This window comes from Quercus robur, chromosome 6, assembly GCF_932294415.1.
Source record: "Quercus robur chromosome 6, dhQueRobu3.1, whole genome shotgun sequence".
Classification (NCBI taxonomy): Eukaryota; Viridiplantae; Streptophyta; class Magnoliopsida; order Fagales; family Fagaceae; genus Quercus; species Quercus robur.
Window position 1 is genome coordinate 54,094,399 of NC_065539.1, and position 26,709 is coordinate 54,121,107.

The following is a 26,709-nucleotide window of genomic DNA, read 5'->3' on the forward strand; positions in this document are numbered from 1 at the left end:
GTGATGTAGAGAAGGAACCATAGGAAGATTGAGTTTTAGTTCTGATGTTGCTTTGCCTTGTGATTCAGCCTGTGATAATCTTTGAATAGTCTTCTCGAGGCTTGAAGATGACTTTTTTAATTTTTCATATTGTTTTTACATAGGCCATAAGTCATCTTCATTGGGTAAGGTAAAAAAGAAAATGGTATTTTAACCACCGTTCTTCATTTTTATTTATTTTTGACAAGCTTCATTTTTATTTATGTGTGTGTATTGTCGTTAAAAGGGCTTTCATGAAAATGGCTTTTGTTAAAAACTAAGCCAAAAATATATTTATACAAAAAAGAAGAAGCTAAAAATACAAAGGTGGCATAAAATGTAATAAGTTAAGCAAGTACCAATAAAAAAAAACTTCATTTGTAGATGATTATTGTAAGTATTTGATAAAGAGTTTCATTTGAAGTGACTGACATCATTCATTAGGAAAATATAACCTTTGGGTTAATGCCTTAGCAAAACCTGGCTACTTTAGTCGGAAAATGATGATTTCTATATTCATTCTTGAGAAATTTTGAACGATAGTTTGTATCTTTAACTCATATATAGGTTCTAAGAATCAATCTTAGTTACATAGATAGATAATGATCAAAGGAGTTTTTATAATTCATTTGTAGATTTAGTAGATTATTTAAGTTTTCTGTTGTAATCAAAATTTTATATGAATTGGATTAGCTACCTTTGTGATTTATTTTTATTAGTAAGTGTTGTAATAAGTCATGCCATTTATTTTTATTAGTAAGTGTTGTAATAAGTCATGATGATTCAAATAGAAGATCTTACTTCTTCTTTTTATTTTTTAATTTTTTTAAAAAAATTTGCAATCAAAGAGAGTAGCACATACCACCGCTACTAGTTTCTTTGTAAAAAGCTCGTAGGAGGAGTTTATAAGGCAAATGACTACCACAAAGCGATAGTAGTAATAAAGTTGAAGTTGGGCTTAGAAATAGAAATAAAGGCAGAGGCTTCCTTCCCTACTTTGGTCCAATATAGTATAGTCCCACTCCCAACTTTCCACTTTCTCAGCCCACTTATATTATTATTATGTAAATACTAAACACTATCCCATATCTTCCTTCTTTCCAAAAAAAACCTACTCATATTCTTACTCATTACCCTCATCCTCTCTCTCTCTCTCTCTCTCTCTCTCTCACAGAGAGAATGGCAGTTAGCAAGCACATTGTGTTGCAGTTCGAAAATCTCATGGTGAGGTGAGTAGTACATCTTAATATCTATAGTCTCTCTGTCACAATTTCTTTTTGCTAATTAATCCAATTCCTTTTGGTGGGACGGGGAGCTCATTAATTTTGATTGCTGTGTGCTTTAATTTGTTGGCTTTCCATCCTTTTCTTGCTCAAATTCTATTAGAGGTTGTCCTGTTTGTCATTGTCTCCTCTACCTTGTAAGCATTCAATTGATGAATATATATACATAACTCCAACTCCACTCCTTGTAATCCTTCTCTTCTCTTTCCCAATATTTGTTGTGTTTATATGTTTTGTTGTCACTATTACTAGCTTTGCGCAATACTAAGTTCCGTTTGATTTTTAATTTTTAAGTTACATTCAAACATTCCCTTATATATATAAAATATTATTCAAACTCTCCATATATTTGAATTGAAATACATCATCATATACTAACTAACTACAGTACATCATACACAAACAAATGAAATATCATCCACAATCTTCCTAAAAAATAATAAAAAAATCATCTACTCAGTGACCTAGCTACAATACATAATTACAAGCAATTAGATATCAATCAACCTTGGGCTTGTCTTCAATATGAACGAAAATGGGGTTGGAAGTTCTTGTGTCTATTTCATGTTTAGGTAGCTCAGAAATGGTCTTTTCGGAACAGGTATCCACTTCACAATCCAACCAATTGGCCAAGATACTATTCCAAATCCAATGCACTCACCCCATTGCCCCCAATTCAACCTTTCTGTACCTGCAAACTTCTTCAAAAATTCTACCATCACCACCTGAAGGATTATGGTTATGGCTATGATCCCCAAAAACAACTTATTCCTATGTATCCCTTTAAACACATTCTTCTTCTCAAGCTTTCTTGCATTGAATTCATTGAACACTTGACAAAGGACGAAAGTATTGAAGATCAACGTGTCATTTACCTTCTCAGTCACACCAAAGATTGATTCACCTTTGAATTGCAAGGTTAGGAGGACGATAATCTGATACAAAGCTTGGGCTAAGAGATTTCTCCACATTATGTTGGTAATAAGTGGTTCAGTTCGACCTACTGGTGGTTTCGTCATCAACTCCTCGGTGGGCTTCTCTGTAGCAAGAGCTAGAGCACCCAATGTGTCCATAATTAGGTTCACCCATAATAACTGAACTGCTGTTAATGGGACTTCACCAGCTGAGACAGCTGCCACAAAGTTGATCACAAGGGCAGCAACATTCACGGTGAGTTGGAACTGAATGAACTTTTGGATGTTGTTGTACACACATCTTCCCCACCTTAAAACTATGGCAACGGAGGCAAAGTTGTCATCCAAAATGACAATATCTGAGCTCTCCTTGGCCACCTCGGTGCCCTGAATTCCCATTGAAAGCCCCACATCAGCTTCTTTCAATGCTGGTGCATCGTTTGTGCCATCCCCAGTGACTGCAACCACATGACCTTTCTGTTTCAAACATTCTACCATCAGTAGCTTGTCAAAGGGTGATGACCTTGCCATCACACAAATTTTATCAACTTTCTCCATTCTCTCCTCTGGTGTGTAGTTTCTGAATTCAATGCCTTCTACCACTGCTCCACTCATGTCTTGATCAAACCTCAATATTCCACATTCAGTGGCAATAGCTTTGGCTGTGAAAACATTGTCTCCAGTGATCATTTTGATGTTCACACCTGCATTTTGGCAATCTTCCACAGCCTTCTTTACCCCTGGACGACATGGGTCCTTAATACCCACCAATCCTAATAGGGTTAGACCATCTTCTTCTATCATCTTTTGCTCCATATCATGTTCTTGATCTTCTTTTGAAATTTGCTTATGTGCAAAAGCAATGCACCGGAGGCTGCTGGCTGCCATACCTTGAATTCTTTGTTCGAATTTCAACTTTTCACTATCATCTAGATCTTTCATAATTCCAGAAGCATCATAGTAACTTGAACACATTTTCAATATCATCTCTGCAGCTCCTTTCCAGTGCACGTGGATTGTATTGTCTGTCTTTCTCCTTGTTATGACTCCGCTTCGTTTCTTCTGTGAATTGAATGCTTCAACGTAAAGAATCTTATGACTTTGCGTCAATTGTTCCATTTCCATGTTTAGCTCCTGTACAGCCCATGAAAGAATTGCTTGTTCAGTGGGACTGCCTGAAAACTCAATTTCAGATCCTGAAGTAGGCCTGTAAACACTACCGGTTGTGTTTAGAGCTACTCCTTCTTGTAGCAGTTCAAGAATATATGGAGCGATTGATGAGTAAGTAGCTGGTGGAAAAGATTCTTTCCCTAGCCAAAACTTAGTCACCTTCATTTTATTCAGAGTGAGGGTGCCTGTTTTGTCAGTACAAATGGTGGTGGCAGAGCCCATGGTCTCACAAGCAGAGAGCTTCCGCACCATTGCCTGATCAGCCATCATTCTTTTCATGGAATAAGCAAGCGTAAGTGTCACAGCCAAAGGCAAACCTTCTGGAATTGCAACCACGACTATAGTAACTGCAGCAGCTACAAATCTCACCACAGCATTTAGTATGTCATCAACCTTGGTGCTGCTGCCATTGAACTCTTTATTTCCATTCTCATCTGTAGTATTGCCAGTGAAATATCGAACCAACAAGACTACAAGAACTAGGAAAGCAACTGCCAAACCAACCTTACCTATTGATGAAGTTAACTTGTTGAGCCGAACTTGTAAAGGTGTTTGTTCATTGGTATCGCGGCTGATTGAGCTCATCATCTCGCCCCATATCGTGTTCATCCCAACCGAAGTGACAAGCATCTTGGCGTAGCCATCAACCACCTTAGTACCAGAAAACAGAAATGGATGACTACAATTTACTTCTACATGGTCACTTTCCCCTGTCATGCTAGATTCGTCCACTTGCAATGAATGCCCGTCTAAGAATAGCCCATCTGCTGGAACTTGATCTCCAATCTTTAAGCAAATGACATCTCCAACGACAATTTCAAATATTGAAATCTGTTGACGCCTCCCAGCTCTTACTACTTCAATTTGGATATTGTTGCTGACTTTGGATAACTTGTCAAATTGTCTGTTTTGCCGAAAGTTACTTATGGTGGAAACAGCAATGACTAGAAATATAGCAACAAATATGCTTCCACCGTCATACCATCCTTCTTTTATTCCATTTTCTTTGATGCCAAACACGAGAGAAAGAACAGCACAGCCTAGAAGGATGAGAATGGTAAGATCCTTGAAGGCTTCCACTACAAAATGGAAGAAGCTCTTTGTGGGCGGTCTTTTGTACGTGTTTGTGCCAAAAGCCTCGTGTCGGTGAGCAATGTCTTCAATATTGCCTTGAATCCCGCTTTCAACATTGGTTTTAAGACCGGATGCCAGTCTATCAATGCCTCCAATAATTTGGAGCTTTTCAATGTTTTTCTCTTTCACAAGCTCCGTGAGAGTTTTTTGATCGATTTTTGTGAGACTCGCTTGATCAGTTTTCAACCTGTTGTCTTGATTGAGATCCAAAATTATGAAAGAATGGGAGGGTGAAATCTTGGTATTTTTCTTCTTTGATAGGGAAGTCTTGAAAAGAGATAGAAAGGCTCTATAATAATAGATGGAAACAAAAGCCGAACGCCATCTCTTTTTGGGTTCACTAAGGGTGTTTGGTACATTAAGTAAAGATTGAATGGACTCCAAGTTGTCGTGGATAATACTAATAGCAGGCATGGTTAGGGAAGCAAAGGATGAATGTACGAAAATTTAGTAGCTTACTATAAAATAATCTCTTTAAGAAAGCAAGGAATTGACAATGTAGTAATTAGAAGGCAAGAAAAGCAAACAAATATTTTTTCACGAGTAAATTATAAAAGGATGAATGAGCAAAAAGGTGTTTAGGAAATTAAAAAAAATCAAAACAAAAGAATATTACTATAGAGATTTGGTTTATGAAATAAGGATTTGTTTGGCTTAATTTATTTTATATACTTAGGTAGGCTCGTTTTAATTTTGTTTCGAAAATAAAATAAAATTATACAAATAAATTTTTTTAGAATAGGGGTAAAGTATACTATAAGAGAATTGACAATATAGTAGTAAGAAGAAATAAAATTATGGGATTCTACGTTCCCAAAATCATATATAATTGTGACAGAGAATGATATTATTAGGAAATAAAAGGAGCAATAATAATTAATGTATGTAAAAGAGAATGGAGATAGGAAATAGTGTTTAAGAAAGAATTGGAGCTGAAACCTGAAGAAGAAAATGGGAAGCAGAAGTAGATGATGATCTGTGGGGCTATCGGGAAGCAAAAGGAGTTTGACAAATGTACGTAGTTTATGGTAATTTTTGAAGGCGAAGAATTGAGATGAAATAGAAAAGGGGATAATGTTGACATATATATAGTTGTTCGCTTTGCGTGTCGGTCAAATTAAGTCTTCGCTAACTTCACGCGGTCAAATTAATAAGACCCTGTACAACCTCTTGGCTGATGTGTTGCTCTTTCATTTGGATCAGGATGTCATACGTAACTCGTACGATACGCGCCTTCGTTTTTGCAAGTCAACACGAAACCTTTCATATTATATTTGGGGTTCAAATTCAATGGTGTTTTCTTAGAGGAAAAGGAATGTTACGTGGCTTATTTGTATTAATTAATTATTTGTGTAGGCATTAAGCAATGTTTATAGTAAGTTGTGATTCATTCAAATTAGTTACATTAGAACCTCAAATTCTAACTAATTTGAAATGAATCACAACTGACTACAAACATTGCTTATACATATTCCAAAAAAAAAAAAAAAAAAAAATCAGTATTAGATTAGGAATATGTTATGACATATTCAAATAAGTTAACTTGCATTACAATTAGTTTTCTTGATAATATTATACGAAGCTAGTGTTTTTTTTAGTTGCAAGTTAGTCTTGTATAAATCCAAATGTGGACAATAAATCTCTCTCAAAAAAAAAAAAAAAAGGAAAATAAATAAAGATTAATTATGATTTTCTAAATTACTTACAAATGTTTCGCTAGTCTTACTTGGAGATCTAGATTTTTCTTCAAGAAAGCCTTACTTTTTTTCCCCTCTTAAGTAAAATAGAATAAACAATAGATTTGTCCAAAAAAAAATTAACATAACACTCACAAATCAATACATTACTCATTTCGTTAAAAGTAAACTCAGATCTTAACTCTGAAAAACCCATAGAGCTTAAGTTAGAGCTTCTATTTACCAAATTTTTTTTCTTAGAAAACGATACTATGACTTCCTTTTATGCCAATAAGAAAATTATGGTTTTTTTAATATTTTGTCACTACCTAGAAATGTTTGAATTTGTTGAAAAATATTGCCGTAGTAAGGTTCATGCAAATAAAGTGGTCAACGTACAGTAGTTCAACTTCCAAATTCAAGAGTAATAACTTCAGCCAACTTTCCAAATTCAAGAGTAATAACTTCGCCAAATTTCAATCTTTAGAGTTTAATTGGTTTTAGACTCTTCAGTTTTTGTACCCAGTAATTTCTTGCTACACAAATTAAAAACTTAGATGGATATGTGGCAAAAAAATTAGACTCCAATTGAAATCAAATTTAGAATCTAATTGAATTTGGACTCTTAGATTTTTACACTCCATAATTTACTTGGCACAAAATTGAAAACTAAATGGGACATGTGACGCAAAATTGAGAATCTAATTAGATTTTTTTTTTTTTTTTTTTAAGTTTTGGATATATATATATATATATATATTTATTTGGCATATCACAACTGATGATAGTGTTTACAACAACATCACTGTAGCTCATGCCAAATTTATTTGGCACTTAACACATCTTATGGAGGTTTTTTTTTTTTTTTTTTTTTTTTTTTTTTTTGGGTGTTTGAAGTGCTAACTGCTAACATTTTAGTATTTAGTGCTCAAGGATATATAGTTTAAAAGGAGATCAATCCAAAGGATGATATATTTAATAAATGTACATGTCTATTTAGCTTGAGTTTATTTGTTTAGTTTTTAATTTTTATGTACAATTTTTTAAAACTTCATTTTTTCTCATTTTGTCCAAATACAGGTATACTTTCCCACACTTTTAATAAAAGTTTTTTATTATCAAAAAGCTAGATAAGTTAGTTTCCACACTAGTCAATGGGAATTCGAGAAAGATTAAATGAAACACCAAATACATCCTCATAATTCAAGGATAATTCTAGTGTTATAACTTGTGGCACAACTCGCTCATGTGACGAGTTGTGGTGGGTGGAAGGGTGATAATGGGTTCATGTAGGGACACCCCTCCACCAACCACAACTCATCACATAAGCGAGTTGTGACACAAATTGTGGCTTCAGCATTGTTTGTAATTCAAAACTGGAATGTGAAATTGGCAGGCTTTCAGCCTGTCGGCCGCACATGGATTCGTGGAACCCCCACGACCATGAACATTCAGAAATTGATCACATGATTAAGTTTTTATAGATCTTTTAAAATAGCAGCAGACAAACAAAAGTGCAAACTGCCGACGCGTTTTTTTTTTTTTTTTTTTTTTTTTTTTTTTTTTTTTTTTTTTTTTTTTTTTTTTAGGCCAACGCGTTTTTTCTAAACCGTTTTCTAACCCAACACGTCATTATGGGTTTTTTTAGTACAGCCAATATCAGTTATTCCATTCCCCTTATTTATCTGTTGTTTTGTTACTTGGAGAAGTCTTAAAACTCTTACGTAATTTTTCTTTTATTCTAAAATTTCTACGAATGCTACGATTAGGGTTTCCAACCCTTAGAGCATTCCCATTCGGTAATGCAAAAAATACACAATTTGCATCTCAAAATACCACTTTATTTATTTTACATCTTAAATTTCATTCTTTATTTTACATATCATCCCATTAAAATAACAATAAACCCACCCCCACACCAACAGTCCAACACCATGACAGTGGCTAAACAGCCCAACCCCAGCCAAAAATACACCCAACAACTGCCACAACAATCAATTTAACCCAGCCAGCAAACTCAGCCATCGCCATAAAACCCAAAACCAAACCCACCAACTACAACACCGTTGACCCTCCATAGCCACAATCACCGCAACAACCCAAAATCTCAGATCGCCCACCTCCAAAACCCAAATCGTAACCTAACGACCTAAATTGCAGCCCACACATCGTGCTCCTCCTCAAAACCCAGACCCAAAGCAGTCGTGCTCCTCCACAAATCAAAACCCAAACCCATACAACCACCCTCGTGCTCCTCCATTGTCACCACCACGACCTAGAGTAACCGTTGTTCTAAACTAGAGTGTGAGTGAGGAGAGAAACAGAGTCAAACAAAGAGTGGGAGAGGACAGAGAGTGTGTGTGTAAAAGATAAATCAAATAAAATAAGAAGAAATAATGGATAGAGCTCCTTTGGCTGGGATATATATTTCAATCCTACTAATAGTGGGTTGCAAATTTTTTTGCATCTTGTATTTCTGGATGTGGGGTGCTTTTGTGAGTTTTTGGAGTATTTGAGAATGCATTTTTATATTTTCATTCCCATTCATGCTCTTAAAAAGGAGTAATGTACTTCGGACTCATTCAATTGTTCACTGTTAATTAATTAAAATTTCAAATTTTCATTTTGTTCTTTAAAACTTTTTTTTATGAATTCTAAATCTCTATCATGAATATTTTATATCTATAATTTGAGGATTTAAGGTGTTCAAAGGTTTGGTGCTTTATTTGTTACCATGTTGTAAACACCGTTTTTTGTAACCAACAACAAAATTTCTAGGCTGAGGATTTTTTATTTTATTTTATTTTTTTTAAAACAGCTGAGGATGAAATGTTCATTTCACACATCGAATGATAAATTCGTCATTCTATTACATGCTCATAATTTTTCCTTTTTTTATAAAATTAAATTTCATAGACTTTAAATAGAAATTTGCATCATAGAAGGCCATTATGGAATTCGATGGCAAAGTGGTCATTTTCATGGTGTAAATTAAAATTTTTTATCAAGTTATATTAAAGAATGATTTTTATAATTGCATTATATTGAGTCATTATGAAATTTTAGTGACAAAACATCGCTTTCTAGATGAAAATTCGAGTTTTAATCAAGTCATGTAAAAGAATGATTTTCATTGGTTGATCAAGTCGTGAAACAATGATCTTCTACTCAAGTTTTATTACACAACTTGAGCGTACACAATAAACTTGGAAAAATGCAAGATTACCATAGTGAGCTTTGCAAAACCCGATTTTGCCACAATGGAATCTTTCAAAGAACTTGCTAAAAGAAAACTCAAATACCTTTGAAAACTTGTTTAAGTAAGTTTCATTGGCCATGATAGGGGAGGAAGAAAAGCTCAAACCCAAACCCTTATCTCTCATTCGTGTGTTTTTTTCTTAGTTACTTGGAATTTCCAACAACTTATATACAAGTAGCTGAATGCATTTGAGGGTTTGTTTTGTCTTTTTCTATATATACATATTTAAGTGCAAGTGCTTGTATTATTAAAAAAATCCAATAAAATGGACCAAAAGTGCAATTGTAAGTAAAATTAATGTGAAATTTCAAGGTCTATTACAACCTCTCATGATATATATGGCTAATAAATTGCATCATTGTTACAGATTCGTATGGAGTTTCGATTGAGCACTCATACTTGTGGTTTAGAATCTTGACATTTAAATTGATAGAAGGTAAATTTTCTCTTTAGAATCATGTCTATCCTCTTTGAGACTTCAACTACTTCAAGTCCTTTTTGTTTCACCCAAATGAATCCTGGCATCAAAAATCTTAATGAAAAACTAAGGTCATCACCATAAATTCGTCAAATTTGACAATAAGATCCGAAAAGCTAATTAGTCACCGAATACAATTATTCCTACAAATCATAACCATTTGAGCCAAAAATCATTTACATATGGAGATGGAAAATCAGGAATGAAACAAAATTTCACCCCTATAGAATGCAATATTGAAAGAGAAGCAGAGACAAATAAACTCTTAAGAAACAAAACATGCAAGAGCATGTTAACAAAGGATTGAGACTTGAAAAAACTCCTAAAGAACCAAAAGAGAAAACCATGGAGCATTTACAAACCACTTGCTGCCAAATGCCAATACTCACAAGTAGAATATATTTTATATTAAAATTTTATTATTTAATTGATATTTAAATATATAGAAGGTCTCAATTTAGTACTCATCTTAGGCCCAAAATACATAGAGCTGTCTTTGCCATTGATTTGATAAAACAAAGACAAAGTCATGCAGTTGAAGAAGAACCATCGGTTGAGGGCTACGATAGCATGCGTGGGTTCTGAAGGTGGTGAAAGCTTTTACCTATGGATGTAATATGTACCTGTAGACTCTGTTTACCAAAATAAAAACAATTATATAAATGTAATTAAATAAAATGAGAAGCAAGAAAACCTTGTGCGAAGTCCCTCCATCGACAACTTGACCTTGGTTTGCATCTCTCACATAGCGACTATGTTGGTATAGGTTAGGGATAATTATTGGATACTCTCAAAGTACTATAAATGTATACTCTCTATTCTCACATAATTGTGGGTCCCACGAATTAAAATCTATAATGAGACCAACAATTCATATGAGACGGAGGAGTACGCATTTCTTGTACTTCCGGAGTATTCAATAATTTTTCATAGATTAGAATGAAATAGAAGTGATTTGATGAAACTGAGTAACTGACTATGTTTGAAATTGAATTTCAAATTTTAAACTAATGGAAGAGTGTAATGGTTTTATCGGGCTTTTTTTTTTTTTTTTGAAATATCCTTTGAGTTGGGTTGGATCGAATCGAGGAGGAAGTAGTGGAGCTATTGGCTATGGCCCTAAGCTCACTCTCCCTCTTTTGGCGCTTTCCCTATTGACTATTGAGCGAACCGGTTGCCGAATTTTATATCTACCGTGGTAATGGGAAAGAGGACCCCTTTTATTCTATTTTAAGTTCAGTTAGTCAACGGATTTCAGGCATCTGTTTTAGGGAATATTTCTAAAAATATTTAATTAATTAAAAAAAAAAAGTAAGATTTTTATATTGGACAAAATTTAGTTACAAAATTAGTTGTAATATAAAATTACAAACTTATTTAATAAAATAAATACTACTACATATTTTGAAAATCTAATCGTTAAATTGCATGTTCTTTACGCTCTTAATATATAAGTCAAATTTTGTATCAATTGGATATTATTTACTATATAATTTATAAGCTTATATTTTATGCATAATTTTAAATTACAAAAATTTGCAATTTAAACAATTTATTAATGATATAACTATTGATTTATAAGTATGGAGGATATAGGAAGAAGATGTAATCTAATAGTAGATTTGTCAAAATTCACAGTTAATAAAAAGATATTGAGTAAGGTTATAGGCTACAACCAATTTTGTAACTAAATTTTGTTTTTTATATTTTCTATAAAAATAGTATAAATTTTTTAAAAAAATAATCTATTAACAAATACTTTAAGAGTACTTGTTAATTGGACCAAAATTTTTTTGGCGCAAGCAAAATTCGAATCTATGTTCTTTCTTTCAAAATGAGCACCATGCTTTTCCACAACAAAACCTAAGGCATTGCGAGAGTACTTGGTTGGAGGTCAAGAAAAGAAAAGAGAGTAAATCGGTAATGGAGCATTTGACCACAAAAGTCATGTTTGTCCAAAAAAAATGTCTATTCAAGTTTTTTGACTGGTTTTCTCTCTTTTTGAAAAAGTTTAAGGATACAATTTTTATTATGATTTTGTTAAATTGCTTGATTGTAAGTGATAAATGATTACTTTATTATATTACAAATTGCTTAGGAAGAAACCCAACATCTAGACACAGAGCAGACTTGGTTCCACTATGAAGCCTGCGAGTTGGAGCAACGAGTGGTCCGAATTCATCATCTTCAAGAAATCTTACAACTTGCTGACCAGGACTAATGAAGAAAAAATAGTGGATTCATTTAGGCTCCGTTTGGGAGTTTATAAGGGAATGGAATAGAATGGAATGGAATGATTATAAGGGAATGGAAAGGAATGGAATGGAATGAACTAAATTTAAGTAAGGGAAAGGAATGGAAAAGAATGGAATGGAATGGAATTAAGTAACCTTGTTTGGATGTTTTAAAATAAAGGAATGGAAAGGAATGAAAATGAATGGAATGTAACTAATCTTGTTTGGGAGCAACATGGAGGGAATGGAATGGAATCATTTTCTGATAATATTACTATTAGACCCCTATTTTAAAATAAAGAGTTGAATATATAGGGGTATTTTGGGAGTTTTAGTAAAAAAATCATTAAATCTAATTCCATTCCCTCCCATTCCTCCCAATTTTGGGGGGAATGAAAATTTGAGGTTTTAAGGGAATAGAGAGGAATGAGTGTTCCCTCCTATCCATTCCATTCCCTCCCACTTAAACTCCCAAACAAGGGAATGAGCTTTCCATTCCCTCCATTAAAACTCCCAAACAAGGGAATGGAAGAATATTCTAAAATGATTCTTTTCATTCATTTCTATTCCATTCCATTCCCTCCTCCCAAACGAGGCCTTAAAGAGTAATTATCCACTACTCACAATTGATAACTTTAATAAATTGTGACAAAAATTGTATCCATAAAAGAACTGTCATGAGTAGGGGTGTTCGTGGTGCGGTGCGATTTTAGGCCATTTTTAACACCGCACTTTGCGGTGCAGTTTAGCTAAAACCATAACTACACCACACCTTGTTTTTTCGGTCATATATACGGTGCGGTTTAGAGTTTAACTAAAACCATAACCGTACTGCACCTCATTTTTATGGTCACATGTGCAATACTATGTATAAGATGCAGTTTGAAGTTGGTATATTTTTCAAATTTTGGGTTTTTCCTACTCAGCCCAAAACTAATTATTCCCTATTTTTTGGGCCAAGTTTTTAATTATTAAGCTACTTATTCTTTATTTTGGGTTGGCTTTTCTAGTTAACACTTGCTAGGATTATTAATATATATATTTTTTTTTGGGAAAACTAGGGTTATTAAACTATTAATAATATATTTAATATTAAAAATAAATAAATATATTAATATATAGAGAGGGTGCGGTACGGTTTGTGTGGTTTTCTTATTATAAAACTGCAAACCGCATTGCACCATGTGTTGTGGTGCAGTGCGGTGCACTATTACTTGCAGTGCGGAGTGGTTATGCCATTTTACGAACGGTTTTGGTGCAATTTTGCGGTTTTTGCGGTTTGGCGAACACTCCTAGTCATGAGTATCAAAACTTGACACTGTTTAAGTTGAATGAAATAGAATCAAGGAACAAAGTCTCCATTATTTTAAGATATTGGAAAGAAAATATTATTTTTCAAAAATCAAATATAATTACTCTAATTTCTTTGTACTTTCAAATTGTCAATACAATTTATTTTATTTTACATCCCATGTATAAATAATAGATTGCCAATATTGAATATGTTTTTTTAAATAAATAAAAAAATTAAATGTAAGAGCAATTTTATAGAAAAGAAATCCAACAAATTTTACTAAGACAAATCAACAACAATCTTTAGGAAGTAAAAACTTGAGAGAGAAATTTATATCAGAATTTTAGGTCGATATTTCTCAACTGCTTAATAAGCTACCAGTATTTGGAGCTCTTTTATACCAGTGATGCAAAATTATATCACCACAGGGGGCGAAAGAGAAGGCGAAGAGAGAACAAAAAGAATTTAGGAAAGTGTAAATAAAATTACATGGGATGTTCCAAAAGCCAAAAAAAAAAAAACCCAACTCATAACAGTTCCATTATCTTAAAAAGGCAATGAGAAGGATGAGTGGTCTAAGTCAGCAATTACAAAACAATTGAAATGCCTTCCTTTTTAGGAGGAAGCACCACATTCTTGTTTCCGGGGAATGCATTCCGAGAGATGTCTACCAAGGCCTTGAAACTATATGGTTCATGCATAGACAGTTCTGACAAAACTTTCCTGTTCAGTTGGATGTTCTCTTTCATTAGTCCATGCATGAAGTTTCCGTAATTAACCTGATAAACACAAACAAGAAGAAAATCATAATCTCACCTATAAAAAAGAAAATATCAGGACAAAAAAGAGCCAGTAAAATCAATGTCTACCTAATATATTCAATCAAATATTCGCAAAAAATATGAAAATCACTCTACAGAATGTTTTTTTTTTTCCTTTGCAGACAAGAAGGGCAAGATCTGCATTTGAGCCAACAGTGGAGAACCAGAGAAAATTGGACTTGTCCACAAGGTTACATAATATTTCTCCAGCTCATTGTGGTAAGAGAAGCAACCATTGATATATATTACACGAAAGAATTACCAATCAAAAAGAGAACCATAACCATAACCATAACCATACAAAACGTATAACATCAGTTCACCAAATTCACTGATGTTGGCCTGCATGCACAATAAGATCTTTGTGATTGTGACTTTACCAATCAGCAAAAGGTAAGGAATCACATAGAACTTAGCACAACCCGTTCATTCCACAATTCATGACTTTCTCATAACATCAGTACACCAAACCAACATGTTAACCACACTACTTTCTCATGATCATATTCACAGAAGAAGACCTTGATCCATGTAGAAAACCTATTATATAGAGGTGGGACCATATTGGTCCAATCCAATTTCTCATATGCCATCTTCCTCAAATCAGGCCTTCACTCTCAAAAGGACTCAAATCATGGTAGCAGTTTTGTCACAGCTCAGAAGACACTGTAGCGTGTGCAGCTATTGCAGTTTTGAAATCTTTTCAACTCGTATAGCCATTTGTAAACAAAAGGTTTTAAATGCTACAAAACCCAAAATCCCACTGGGCATTTATAAATCAAATGGAATGAAAAATGAAAAAAAAATACCACAGACCACTATACCAAGAATTCACAAAGTAAAATCCAAAAAACAAAAGCTTATAAAACAAAAATTAGGAAAAAAATTTCAAGTTTCAAAACCACAACCATAATGACATCCAAAACTAAAAATAGATGGACATTTAAATAAATAACCTTAATGTAAAAAGATGCGCGCGCGCGCACACACAGAAAAAAGTCCAAAGTTGGTAAAGCAGACCTAGCCAAAAAGGAAAATCAGAGAAACAAACACAAACATAACTAAACCAAATAAAAGGGGATTGCAATTTGCAAGAGTCCACCTCATTACTTACCTGTTTGACCAATTAAACATATGTCACAGAGAGAGAGAATAATCCTTATATTACCTATTAAACCAACAACAACCAGCCAAGATAAATAGATCAAAACATCTAATGCAGGACTTACAAAAAGAGAGTATGGGGTGGGAAAACAATTATGTGTTATTAATCGAAAAGTAGTTACATCTTACTTTTTATAAGTAAAAACAAAAAAGACATCTTACAATTATTTTTCTTCATGGTAAACCATCAAATACAACTAGGACACCTGTTCTATTAGCTTCATTAAGCTTTCATTATAGATCTTGCTGCCAATGAGTTGCCCAGTAAAGTGATAAACTTTCCTATCCAACTCGTTTTGGAAATAGTTGAAAAAATACAATCAGGAAACCATGTCACCTATGGGGAACATACCATGAAATTAAAGTCTTTATGTGCAGGAAAATGGAGCAAGGGTAAATCCACTCATTCATCAATATACACATGTTCCATATTGCAGAATTCTGACGCATAGTAGAAGTCTCTGGTCTCCTATTCCAGAAAGTTTTTATTACTTACACCTAAGAAAATGAAGTGGAATGTGAAAAATGAGTTGACAGTTTCTTTAGTGTGAAACTTTTTTTCTCATGGACAGAATTAGGGTGATAAATCTTGGATTCTTAAGGATCATCCCCCCCCCCCCCCCCCCCACCCCCCTCTGGGTCTTTTAGTTTTTTTGTTCCCAAGGTTTTACAATTCGAAAAGTTCAATTAGTTGTTTTAAGCTGATGTCTCTTCCAATCAGGCTGCCTAATTATATATGCTAAAAAGAACCATCTATAAAAAGGGGGAAAAAAAAAGAAAGATAACAGAGGTGAGTGGTATTACCTATCAAGAAAATAATTTGGATCACAGCCTTCTAATAACCTATCCAAGTTTTCTTTAATAATATACACCAAAAGAGGTTGGACATTGGTGTAATGGCAAGCGCACTTTGACCAAGTGATGCATCATGGGTTTTAGTTTGAGAGTCATTCTCTCCAAAACTAGGGATAAGGTTACCTACTAACCACCTCTCTCAAACTCTACAAAAGCGAGGAACCTTATGCATTGGGTACGACCTTTTTATTATTATTATCATACACTAAAACTATTGAAACTAAACATTCATGATTATAGAAGAGGGGAATCACTTATCATAAGAGGGATATACTAGAATGAAGCTGATATCAATTAGGTTCACCCTCACCATACCATACTGAAAGGTAAAGGTACCTGTAGCAAATATCACAATTCGCAAAGAGGTAAATTCTATCATTATGTGTTCTGTGTAAATGGTAAAACAAGTTCCCATTCCAGTTCTGGTTTGCATACGACAATTATTGATGTTCTAGAATACGTCAAGTCAATGCTTACAATACACTAATCAACATATTCGTTTCCACATAAAACTGAGTATACTTTAATTCATAAACTAGATTACTAAAGGGAATACATATATTTTCTGTAACGCTATACAGCTATACAAGTATCAAGGACATTGGGATGCTTATCATCTTTCTCAAAAATAGCATTGAGATCACCATCAACAAGAAAATAATCAGCCACTCAGGCTTTAACAGATTGTTTGTGATCAAAAGGTCCAAAGAACAACCAAATAGATTGAATGTATCTAGCTTAACACAGAGCAGTCCAAATTAAATCTACTAACTGATAAGCCATTTAAATCACTGGCAACATTCTTATAGGCCATAGCCAGTGTCCAGGGAAAATAAGATATTTATACCTAATAATTGCAGCCTAGCAGTTATTTTGCTTGATAAATATCATGTCAGTGACTTCCCAGTTCAATCAATCAGTTTTTCAACATCATCAGCCTATCAACATGAGAGCTTCAAACCCAGCTCTAAATCATTTATTTTCCAACCTTTTCATCTCCTAAATCATAATACATACAACAACACTAGTCCATCTAGGGAAATAAAAACGATCTCTTGATTTATCACATCTCAACATGTATTCTTTCAATACAGCTACATGAATATATTCTACCTGGCACAACAGAAGGCTGTATTAATTTCCCACCTCTTAATATATAAATCAAGTAACAGTATAACACTAGCTCATATACTATGGTTAGCTCCTAATAACCTGCAATCCACATATGTCTCATTTTACCATATTAATGAAAAACTATTTCGCTTATCCACTATAGAGTGCAGACAACTTCTCTTTGTTCTGCATCATTTTTACTACTTAATTAAATAGCAAATAGTTACATATGCCAGTTCAAAATGAATTTTTTAAGTCTTCAAGCTCCACAGATCTAAGGATACATAACCAAGCATACATAACGGGATGCTCAACGCTAACTGTACCCAATAAACCAAAACATTAATTTGCAGACAAATACAAGTAGCAAATAAAGAAATCAACTAACAAATAATTATGCAGGAGAAATGAGAAGAAAGGAAAAGCATACACCGTGTTGACGGGTGCCAGCGTTGATGCGCTGGATCCAGAGAGAGCGCATGTCGCGCTTCTTGTTGCGGCGGTCTCTGTAGGAGTACTGCAAGGCCTTCTCGACTCTCTCTCTGGCTATCCTTATGCAGTTCTTGGCCCTGCCCCTGAACCCCTTTGCAAGCTTCAATATCCTGTCCTTATGCATCTTTCTTTCTTTCTTTGCTCAGCCTATTCACACACACAAACAAACAAACAAACACAAACCCAACTCAATGTCATGGTTCAATCATTGATTGCTATATCAACAAAGGAATTTTACCAATAAAGGAAATACCCAACTCAATATGAGTATTAATTGGTAAGAGATGTGATAGTGACTCAGTGTGGTTGGGTGGAGTAGGAGGGTTTTAGATTAGAGTCTCAAGTCTGAATAAGTGAAAGCAAATTGGACTACAAAAACTGGCTTGAGCATACCCATGAATTAGAAAACCAAGTCAGCCAAAGGTTACATTTTTAAAGCATCAAGATGAATCGGCTTTTGGGAAGTAGTAAGGCTGTGTCTGGTTTAATCAGCTGGGCTTAGACAAACAGTAATAGGATGTGGTGGGTGGATGTTTTGGGACTATAATTCTCTCATCACTGTGAGGAGGAGTATAATTATTTGTATATGAGCACAAAGGAAAAATAATTAACTTTGAACTCTTTAGATCTTCAAAATTATAACTTTCTTTTCCTGTGTCTTGTGAGCTATCAAAGTGTTGCAGGCCTAATAAAGTGAGGCCACACAATAAATAGTACATATCAAACCACTTGCTGCAACCCGTACTCAAATCAAGCTATGAATTTTATTTAATCAGAAAGTCACCTGTTTTTCCATTGAATCTCAAGCTATGAATCTTTCTAAACTCCCCTAAACCTTTCTTCTAAGCTTTTCAAAAAAAAAAAAAAAATCCAATTTTTGTTGGTTTTTGATGAAAATACGAATTAAGAGCAGAGTGAGAGAGAGACAGACCTGTGTTTGAACGCAGAGCCGGAGCCGGAGCTATGGATGAGCGACGGTGAGTTGGGGAGTTGGGGGGGGGGGGGGGGTGGGTGGGACCGTGTGTGTGTATGTGAGAGAAAATGGGTTTTAGGGGTTTTTGAGTTTTCTATAGGGAGGTTAATTCTGTCTTTTCATTATAAGTCTAAAAAAAAAAAAAAGGGTATTACTATTTCCTCTGGTTTATTTTTAGTTTTTTTGGTTAGTGAGTAGTGAGTAGAGTGGTAGTGGCTACGACTCAGTGTTTCAGGGAGAAGAAGGAGATAGGGGAGGTGATGATATATATTAAATATTAAATATAAAAAGAGAAGAGGGGTTTGCTTGCGTTCTTTGTGGTTTTGCTGTTTCGGCTTCAGCCACAATACCTCTCTAATTCTTTTTATATTTTTATTCATTCCTTTCGGGGTTTCGGCTAATCTCTCTCTCTCTCTCTCTCTCAATTTCTTTCTTTCTTTTTAAACTCTCTCTTTATTTCATTCTTGTAAGAATCAGCCTTATTATATGATCGATCTGTTCTTACTTTTCGAATGCGAGTTACTGAGTTTTTGTTTCAGATTATGGAGATTTGATTAGCTTTCAAGTGCCCCAGTTCGATCTATATTTTATTGTTCCGTATCTGATCTTTGACTAGTAATGAGCTTTTTTTTTTCTGGGTCAAATTCTATTCGAGCAAAAATTCTCTCTGGCTCAGCAGTGGATCACATTACATCTTTTTTGCATCTGCTTTTGTTGAGCATTATTTTTTCTTCCTTACCCAAAACACTCTCCGTATTACACTTTTCTGGATTATGTTTTTTTGTAGACGGTTCAGTACTGAGGAGCAAGTGTGGTCTTTGAAGACTGAGCTGACATAGGCAATAGAGAGAGATGTCAAGGGAGTTGGTGGTAGGTCTTTGAATGATGGTGCACTTTCTTTATTTCTGTCTCTGTGTGTGTGTGTTTTTTTTAATAATTTTATGAATTTTAGATGGCTTTAACATAGGCACTAGATTAAATTCATTGTCTAAAAATTACCACTAATAAAATGTCTTGATGACAAAAGGCCAAGCAATGAGTCTTCCAAATTATGCTACCTTTATATTACCTTATAATTTTTTTTTTAAAAATCTTTTGAAGGCATTACTTCTCTGCAACAATTATTTATTCACTATTTTCATTGTTTTAACTCCATAAGGCCCTATTTGGCTAGATAAGTTCTTTTTAAGCATTCAGCTGTTTTGATGACCTTATATTGGTATTAATTAGATTACCAATTTAAAGTGGAGTTGTTAAAGCCTGTCGGTCTAGATATTTATTTGAGATCTCTTTCAATACAATCCCTATTAAGACAGCTTTTTTTTTTTTCTAATAGGTCCTATTAAGACAACATTGATCCTGCGTTGTTTCACATTTTAGCATTATAAGGTCTTGGAATTTCCCTTAGGGGCAGTTGCATGTCTAACATGTTTGTGTGTGTGAGAGAGAGAGAGAGAAAGGCTTATAAATTAGCACGTGGGTGGAATTTACACTACCAAGAACTATTATTGTCAATGTGAACTAGATGATTCTTTTTCCTTGGGTTTAAAATGATTTCGTGTCATTTTCTTTGAAAATTTTCTAGCATGGAATCCTAAATTACCTCTCTTTAGGATTCTTCCTGTTCATCCTTGGCTAAGTTGCCTTGGTAATGGTGGAAAAAGAATTCATAAAGCCTACTATGTCATTATAATAATATACTTACCATCATATACAAACATCTTTGAAGACATATTTGTACAGCTCTGTCATTTTGATACAATTATTAGATATTGCTTTTCATGTGTTTAAGTTTTGGGTAAAATACTATTTTGGTCTCTAAACTTTACCAAAAGTTTGTTTTTCATCCCTAAACTTTAAAAAGTTTTTTTTTTCATCCTTAAACTTTGTAAGGACTTTTTTCAATAGCTTAGAGATAAAAGTAGGGATGAAAAAAGAACATTTTTCAATAGTTTAGGAATGAAAAAAGATATTTTTTAAAGTTTAAGGACAGAGATAACACATTTTCAATAGTTTAGAGACAAAATACAAACTTTTTAATAGTTTAGGAACGAAAAATGATCTTCTTAAATTTTAGGGATGAAAGACCAACTTTTGGTAAACTTTTTTCTAATTCTTTGTTCTCATCAATGCCATGAGAAATGTTATCAAGGCTTCAAGATGGGTTTTCTAATTTTTTATATCATTTTTACATAGGTTATAAGTCATCTTCATTGGGTAGGATAAGAAAGAAAATGGCGTACAAGAATCAAGTGATTACTTGCCACACTGTTGAGGCTTACGAAAATGGTATTTTGAATACCATCGTCTATTGTAGTTAAAAGGGCTTTTGTGAAAACGGCTTTTGTTAAAAACTAAGCCAAAAATACATTTCTAAAAAAAAAAAAAAAAAAGAAAAAAAAAAAGAAGAAGCCAAGAATACAAAGTGGGCATAAAATGTAATAGGTTAAGCAGGTATCAATAATAAAAAAATATATCTTCATTGTAGATGATTGTAGGTATTTGATAAAGAGCTTCATTTGAAGTGACTGACATCATTCATTATGGAAATTTAACCTTTGGGTTAATGCCTTAGCAAAGCCTAGCTACTTTGGTTGGAAAATTATGATTTTTGTATTTACTCTTGGGAGATTTTGAACAACAGATTGTATCTTTAAGTCATATATAGGTTCAAAGAATCAATCTTAGTGACATAGATAAACATAGATTGTATCTTTAAGTCATATATAGGCTCTAAGAATCAATCTTAGTAACATAGATAAACATTTATCGGAGGAGTTTTTATAATTCATTTGTTAATTTTGTAGATTATTAAGTTTTCATTTGTAATAAAGATTTTATATGAATGGGATTAGCTACCTTTGCCATTTATTTTTATTCGTAAGTGTTGTAATAAGCGATGATGATTCAAATGGAAGATCTTTCTTCCTCCTCTTCTTCTTCTTCTTCTTCTTGCAATCAAAGGGAGTAGCATGTGCCACCGCTACTAGTTTCTTTGTAAAAAGCTCGTTGGAGGAGTTTATAAGGCAAATGAAAGACAACCACAAAACAAAACTAGTAATAAAGATGAAGTTGGGCTTAGAAATCTAATACTATATGTATAAACAGAAGCTGAGAGAAAGTTGATTCCTATAATTAAGGCTGTTCTACCACATAAGAAGAAAAAAAACCTCTTAAATTCTTGCTATGTATACAATTTAAAAGTTACAAAATACTGCACGTTGTACTGCAGTCTATATGGTTCAAAACAAAAAAATGGTTAAACTGAAAGAGACTGAGAGAGAGAGAGTCTAATAAACAGAGAGAGAGAGAGAGAGAGAGAGAGAGAGAGACTGAGTCGATTAGGCACAGAGAGTGGAGAGAGAGAAAACTGAGAAATCTGTCCGCCAACTGTGTCAAGAATTAAGACAGTCCAGGCCCCTACCACGTCAAGTTTAAACAATGCCTCTGACAGGTTCCTATTCTTACTCTGACTCTTTTTTTTTTTTCCCACAAATTTAAAGTTAAATTAGTTTTATTATATGTTTTCAAATTTTACAATTGCAGTTGGATTTTTGTTCCAGAAATTAGGGTTAAGGAAATCAGAATTATGATATGTGACTATTTTTATTAAATATTTTCAGTAATGGGTATGTTTGAATTCTTTTCTTTTGGATTTAAATCATTCAATTTCTTTCTTTGCAAAAATGAAGTGGAATCTTTCTACAATCTAGTCTCTAATTTAATCAAAGCAAAGGTACTAATTTCTTTTCCTAACATTCTCTTCAATTATGGTTTGCTGTCAATTTAGGAATTTGGATTCATGACCATTTTCCTCTCTATTTGTTAAAATCAGGGAGAACCCCTCACAATATGAAAATCCTACCTAAGTTTTAATGGCCTCTTACATGTTCTTTTTTTTGTTAAGGGTGGGGGGGAGTGAAATTGTGCGATTTTGAAATCTGATAGTATAACTCTCTTTATACTAAGTTTATTACTTTGTAGGTTTTAGTTGATTTTTTTTAAAAGATATTTTTTAAGTCTTGATTTTGTTGTTTTTGATGTTGGGTTTTAATGAGTTTAAATTGTGAAATCTGAGAGTATAATGTTCTTTGTACAAAGTTGATTACTTTGTAGGTTGTGGCAAAGATTAATTTTCTAAGAGATTCCTAAGCTTTGGTTTTGGTGTTTACAATGTTTTGATTTTTTGGTTTTGCATGTAGTTTTACAATCTTGAAAGTTAATTAGGAATCTGTTTGGTACTGAGAACAAATATTAAACAAAAGTAAAAGGAATTGCAGCCAGTTTTAAAGTTTTGTTTTTTGTTTGTTTCAAATTTCAATTACGTTTGTTAGTTTACTTTGCTAATTGTGGATTACTTCTGATATTTAAATACCATGAAATTAAAAAAAAAAAAATTTAAATACCATGAAATTTCAGTAAGTTGAGGAGACAATTAGAGAATCTATCATGTAGTCATGTGAGAAAATTCAGTAATTTAAGGCTTTACATGGTACTTAACTCAACTGAGATTTTTTCTTCTAAATTTGTGAATGATGGAAGTATATGATTTACCTAAATTATAGTGTAATGTATCAAGTTACCTTTGTTAGTTTTCTTAATCCTCTTATACTTTTAAGTTTATTTTGGAAGAGAATGATGGGTGGCACCATAGCAAAAGCTTATAAATAGAGGGGTTCACAAATTGAAGAAGCCACAATATTGGGTAATATGTCTTTAGTAAACTTTGGTACTTGGTCTTACTATAGTTTGACAATGTACTGCAAATTGACGGTGGGCATGATATTCTGTGTTTGTTTCATACTTCCAGTTGTGCTATTTTGATCCTGAAGCTTCTAGTGGGAGGAGATGGAACTGCTGAAGAGAATAGATAGTGCACAGTTATAAAGTAATTTATTCTTCTTTAGTGCTTCTTTTAGGTACTATTTATCTATTTCATTATATTATTTACCTCATTCAATGCATTTTCTGTTGTAATGTATGATAAACAATATTCCAAAGTTATTATATGAAGACCAAAAGAAAATTACAGTTGTATGGTTGTTTGTAATTCTGTTTAGCAAGTCAATGTAGTTAAGTTTTGTGATAGGTGATCTGCAAGATTATAAACTCACAATCCTATTAGGTAATTCACAACTTAAATTACAAAAGATATCCATCTATGACTAGAGAATGACCACCGAAAGCACAATTGCAATTTGATTATGCACGCCAACTTAGTCTCATTGAGTATTTCATTTAGAACTTTCAGTTTATCATTATATAAGCATTACAGAAAAATGTATGCAGACACACACCCACACACACACTCTTATAGAGAGATCATCTTTGTTAAAAACATCAAAACATTTCTCCCCGTATTCCATTTTGCTTTAGTTTTTGTTTTATTTTTTCAGGTCTGAGAAAATAGTTTTATAACTTATAAGTTAATCTATTGGAAACAAAATTTAGAGTTATGTGTACTTATGAGGGAAAATGCTATATTGTATAAAAATTAAATTTATAGCTCTCTTTTTCACTCTCTTATGCTAATTGCCTATGATGAGTCAATGAATCACTTTGCATAGATTGTTATGTTCTAGGTGTTCACTACTCTTTATATTAAAGGCTTTAATGCTGCCTATATTGATTCTCAGGATAAAACTTCAAATGGAAGTTTAAGACCTAGGGTAAAAGTGTTTGTGAACATGTGCAGAGAGAGAAGCCTGTAATTGCCAGATAAGAACAATTGCTGAAGAGTTACAAAAATGTAACAATCAATAATATAACTTTTCAAAAAATTTTGAAACTCTTCCACCTTTCTTCTGATTTGGTAGGTACAGGCTCCCCTAGCTTATGATGACTTATGCGCAAAAAGTTTTGAGGTGCTGTGGAAGAAATATTTTCTTAAGTTATTGCATTTTTGCTTTAGAAACATCTGTAATATTACTATCCGCCTAATGACCATTATTCAACTATGATATAGCTTTTGATATGGTCTTCTAGGGTAAATATGAAGGCAAATGTTTGATGATTCAAAAAAATTTCTTACCATAAATTGTGTAATTTATAAATTTTTATTTACCTAAGTTAGACCATATTTCTTTCTGCTGTCTTATTCTTTTTTTTTTTTTTCAAAAATTTTAAATATGTGTGTAGGGTATACCGTTGACTCTGTGAATATTAAAGCAAAAATGTTGTTTATACTTAGCTGGTTGAACTTAGACATTGATGCTCAAGATATTTGTATGCATGAGTAGACAATATCAACCAAGTCATAAATAGTTACTTTCCTGTGCATTACACTGGTTACACGCTCCTAGAAATAGTTACTCCCAAAGATTATTAGTTTTTTATGGCTATGTATGCATAATAGCGTGCCTGTGAGGGATGTTCTTGCTGCCAGGGGCATTAATTGCAGCAGGTTATGTCTAGTTTGCAAAAATCAAGTAGAGTCTATGGACCACTTGTTGAGAGAGTGTTTGTTTGCACAACATTTTTGGTCTGAGATGGGGGTTTCTCATTTTTTTTATGGCCAGGCACACTCAGTGTTTAGATGATTGGCTCTATGAGAATTGTCTTAGCAAGCGGACTCATCAGAATCACATTCTGGGGAGTGCTATATTTCCTTTTGCCATTTGGAATCTTTGGAAACATCGTAATAGAGTGATGTTTGATAATGCCCCTCTTAATCTCAATCTTCATAGCTATTGTCCTACCCAAGCTGTGGAGTTTTTCTTTTGTGTTGATAATATGAGGAAAGCTAAACAGAGAACTATTGTCCGGGTGAAATGGTTCAAGCCCCCTGTTGGATGGTTTAAACTAAATTCGGATGGGGCTTCATGTGGAAACCCAGGCAAAGCGGGAGGTGGTGGTCTTATAAGGGATTGCAACAGGTTGTGGATCAAAGGGTTTGCGAGGTCTATTGGATTTGCTACCAGCATTACTGCTGAGTTTTGGGCATTAAGAGATGGGTTGAAGCTGGCCTTGAATGCAGGAATCCAGCGGCTGATTGTGGAGATAGATGCGAAAGTGGTGGACCTTATCAAATCTAATGCAGCCACTAACAAGCCATTTGCCCCTCTCTTCTATGATTGCAGGTGCTTGCTGACAAGGTTCATCCAGGCCCAAGTGGTTCATGTGTATAGAGAAGGCAATCGTTGCACAGATGTACTTGCGAGATGGGGTAGCACCATGGCGGAAGCTTTTGCTGTTTTTGATAACCCGCCAAGTCCTGATGTTGTGCATTTAGTTAATATGGATAATGTTGGCATGTTTGTTAATAGGATAACTGAACTTGATCTCACCTCTACTGTGAGATAGTCTGTTTTTTGTATTTCCTCTTAACCAAGAAAAAAGAAAAAAAGAAATAGAGGCAGACGCTTCCTTCCCTTCTTCGGCCCAATATAGAGTATAGTCCCACTCCCAACTTTCCACTTTCTCAGCCCACACTTATTATTATGTGACGCTACCCCATATCTTCTTTCCAATAAACCTACTTGTATTCTTACTCATTACCCTCATCCTCTCTCTCTCTCTCAGAGAGAATGGTAGGTATCTAGAAAATTGTATTGCAGTTCGGAAATCTCATGGTGAGGTGAGTAGTACATCTTAATATCTGTAGTCTCTCTGTCATAAATTTTTTTTTTTGCTAATTAAATCCAATTCCTTTTGGTGGGACTGGGAGCTCATTAATTTTGATTGCCGTGCGCTTTAATTTGTTGGCCTTCCATCCTTTTATTGTTCCCTCCACCTTTGTAAGCATTCAATTCATGAATATATATATATAGCTCCGCTCCTTGTAATTCTTCTCCTCTTTCCCAATATTTGCTGGGTTGATGTTTTGTTGTCA

The 26,709-nt window shown here is 33.8% G+C and overlaps 2 protein-coding genes and 1 long non-coding RNA gene across 4 annotated transcripts; 1 reads left to right on the forward strand and 2 right to left on the reverse strand.

The window, feature by feature from the left end:
* Positions 1-1,601: 1,601 nt before the first annotated feature.
* On the reverse strand, positions 1,602-5,645 carry LOC126689534 (putative calcium-transporting ATPase 13, plasma membrane-type). The gene has a single exon (XM_050384782.1). The coding sequence runs from the start codon at positions 4,931-4,933 to the stop codon at positions 1,859-1,861; it is 3,075 nt and encodes a 1,024-aa protein (XP_050240739.1). The 5' UTR covers positions 4,934-5,645; the 3' UTR covers positions 1,602-1,858.
* Positions 5,646-13,761: 8,116 nt separating this feature from the next.
* On the reverse strand, positions 13,762-18,933 carry LOC126689536 (uncharacterized). Its single transcript, XM_050384784.1, has 3 exons — positions 18,837-18,933; positions 17,844-18,052; positions 13,762-14,239 (listed from the first exon to the last, which is right to left on the reverse strand). The coding sequence occupies exons 2-3, from the start codon at positions 18,027-18,029 to the stop codon at positions 14,048-14,050; spliced, it is 378 nt and encodes a 125-aa protein (XP_050240741.1). The 5' UTR covers positions 18,030-18,052; positions 18,837-18,933; the 3' UTR covers positions 13,762-14,047.
* Positions 18,934-19,058: 125 nt separating this feature from the next.
* Positions 19,059-24,950, forward strand: LOC126689539 (uncharacterized). 2 transcript variants are annotated; one of them, XR_007644547.1, is made up of 5 exons: positions 19,059-19,748; positions 23,511-23,583; positions 23,689-23,766; positions 24,515-24,627; positions 24,701-24,950. It is a non-coding gene; the product is annotated as an uncharacterized LOC126689539 (long non-coding RNA). The 2 variants fall into 2 exon arrangements; XR_007644546.1 differs by having other exon boundaries at positions 19,069-19,748; positions 24,515-24,950.
* The last annotated feature ends 1,759 nt before the right edge of the window (positions 24,951-26,709 follow it).